This window comes from Trachymyrmex cornetzi, unplaced genomic scaffold, assembly GCF_001594075.2.
Source record: "Trachymyrmex cornetzi isolate Tcor2-1 unplaced genomic scaffold, Tcor1.1 scaffold182, whole genome shotgun sequence".
Lineage (NCBI taxonomy): Eukaryota > Metazoa > Arthropoda > Insecta > Hymenoptera > Formicidae > Trachymyrmex > Trachymyrmex cornetzi.
The window spans coordinates 294828-297099 of NW_017296441.1; the positions used below are offsets into that span (position 1 = coordinate 294828).

Genomic DNA, 2272 nt, shown 5'->3' on the forward strand with positions numbered 1-2272 from the left:
TCTTCATCGTCTCCAACATCACACGCTGAGTTTTAACTCCGTCTTGCGTAAAAATTAGTCTGTCAATACAACACAGACGTGATCTGAATACATTCACCAGAAGATATCCAAATGATCTAATGCCTGTGTCATACTATGCATTGGAGATTGAAGATTATAAATTAAAGTTATCTGATACGCGCGCGCGCGGAGCATAATACAATTACGCACTAGTTATCACAATTGAAGACACGTTAAATCAACTTGTCATTCAAATTGATACATCCTTGCTATTTATTATGGTATTAATTAAATACTGTCAAATTGAATGACATTATCATTGCAAAGATATTAATATCAAAATTGTTTTCGCATTGTTTAATTAAAGATTTTTTGAATCACTACTTCTTTATGCCTCAACAATTTAAAATCGCACTTGTGGCCGAGTATGTTACGGTTAGCAATGAAATTCGTGTATATGAAATAAAGGAAAACGGAGCAAACATTGATAAGAAACAGTAAACACGATTCGAAATTTGATTCAGTTGGATTTGCTTGCAGTATTTATGATCTTAAATCCTCAGGTTTTAATTTTTTTATCATATGAATGTATTTCATATGAATTCTGTTTTACAGCCTAATTATTATAAGGACGCACCTCACTTCCGGCTGGTAGGTGCAGGGCCACAATATCGGTTGGAAATACCTTACGCTAAACTTGACTTTACTGGAGCATATTCCGTAATAGCTCGCAACTGCCATGGAGAAACTAAAGCTGTAATTTCCTTGCAAATCTTTGCCAAAGGTAAATTTCGAGACATGAACAAAATTTGCTTTGCATTATATAAATTTATTTCAACGATCTTTTCCAGGACAAGGCAAAGAGAAACAAACGCAGAAATCTCCTCACGGGTAAGCTATTACGACAGCTTAATGACGTATGTACGTTTTTATTTATTTTCGTTCCATTAATAAAACATTAAACTCTATAGAAAGATATTGACTCTGCCGATTATAAAAAGAGAATTGCGAGATCTTCGGTGTTGCGACGGCGACGCTGTTTCCCTGGAGTGTAAGGTTTACGCCACACCAGAACCACCTTTGGTTCGTTGGGAACGTGGAGGCAAAGTAATAAAAGTTTTAAATGCTTAATCGCATATACATAGCTGATAAACTAACATAACATTTATTAAGTGTTAAACTTAATTCCTGCCGTTTTTCGTCTCCAAAATTGATTTGTTTCGAAAGGAAATACCTTAATCAAAGTATTATTAATAAAGTATTATTAATTAGTAATAAAGTAGAAAATGGAGGAAATTACTTTGATTAAGGTATTCACTCATCTTCCCTTCGAAACAAATCAATTTTGAAGACGAAAAACGGCAGGAATTAAGTTTAACACCTAATATAATACTTTTTATCAGATTATAGCTATGGTAGGCGATTTTGCTACTGAATTCGACGGTGAAACAGCACGATTAAATATCCAACATGTCTATCCTGAAGATGAAGGAGAATACACGTGTATGGCTTACAACGATCTTGGAAAAGCATATACATCGGCCTGTTTAGTTGTAGATGGTAATTTATATATGACTGTTGAAAGATATATATAAAAAGATTCACACAAATAAAGATCGACGTGGTGCAAGTTGTGAACATCTCTTTAAATTACATTCCTATTTGTTATGCTAATTGTCGCTTTGTATTTTCAAAGATTACGTAACAACGTGACTGATAACACTAGTTTACAGCGAAAAATTACTTTGGACCGGATTACGTGTTTTTTATAGATTTTTGGACGCTGAGAACAATGCCGCAAGCGAAAAAATTCTAGCACGTCGGATTTCCAAGATAATTGAGGTTTAATACTTCAAAAATAGCTTTTTTTGCGATATTTCACATTTTTTAATAAAGAAGGTTAACGTTATCTTGAAATTTCGATCAGGAGTCATGAATGTATTGTGCATCCCCTATAAAATGCACTTTTTTTAAATTTTAATACCTTACTTTTTAGCCATGTTGTGAACGATTAAAGATAGGAGCTATTTTGAATATGGTGACTTCGGCAGCGTCGTATGTGTATGCGGATTAATTTCTTAGGGTCACATTTTGATAACTGTACTTTGATACTTTTATGCACAGAATTATGAGACTATCCACTGGTATAATAAAAATACATTGTTGCTTAAAAAAAAAATGCAATTAGTAATATGCAGCTACATATCTTTCATAAAATAACTCTTTCTCTCTCCCCTCTTTCTCCCCTCCCCTTTCTCTCTTTCTCCCCCCC

At 33.8% G+C, this 2272-nt stretch overlaps 1 protein-coding gene across 1 annotated transcript in view; it reads left to right on the plus strand.

Annotated features, from left to right (window-relative positions):
- The window catches only part of LOC108759380 (uncharacterized), a 38029-nt gene that overhangs the window by 33874 nt on the left and 1883 nt on the right, over nucleotides 1–2272 (plus strand). The window contains exons 27-30 of the mRNA XM_018504802.1: nucleotides 616–784; nucleotides 852–891; nucleotides 972–1107; nucleotides 1404–1560. Coding sequence (XP_018360304.1) covers nucleotides 616–784; nucleotides 852–891; nucleotides 972–1107; nucleotides 1404–1560 — 502 coding nt within the window. The remainder of the gene's footprint in view (nucleotides 1–615; nucleotides 785–851; nucleotides 892–971; nucleotides 1108–1403; nucleotides 1561–2272) is intronic.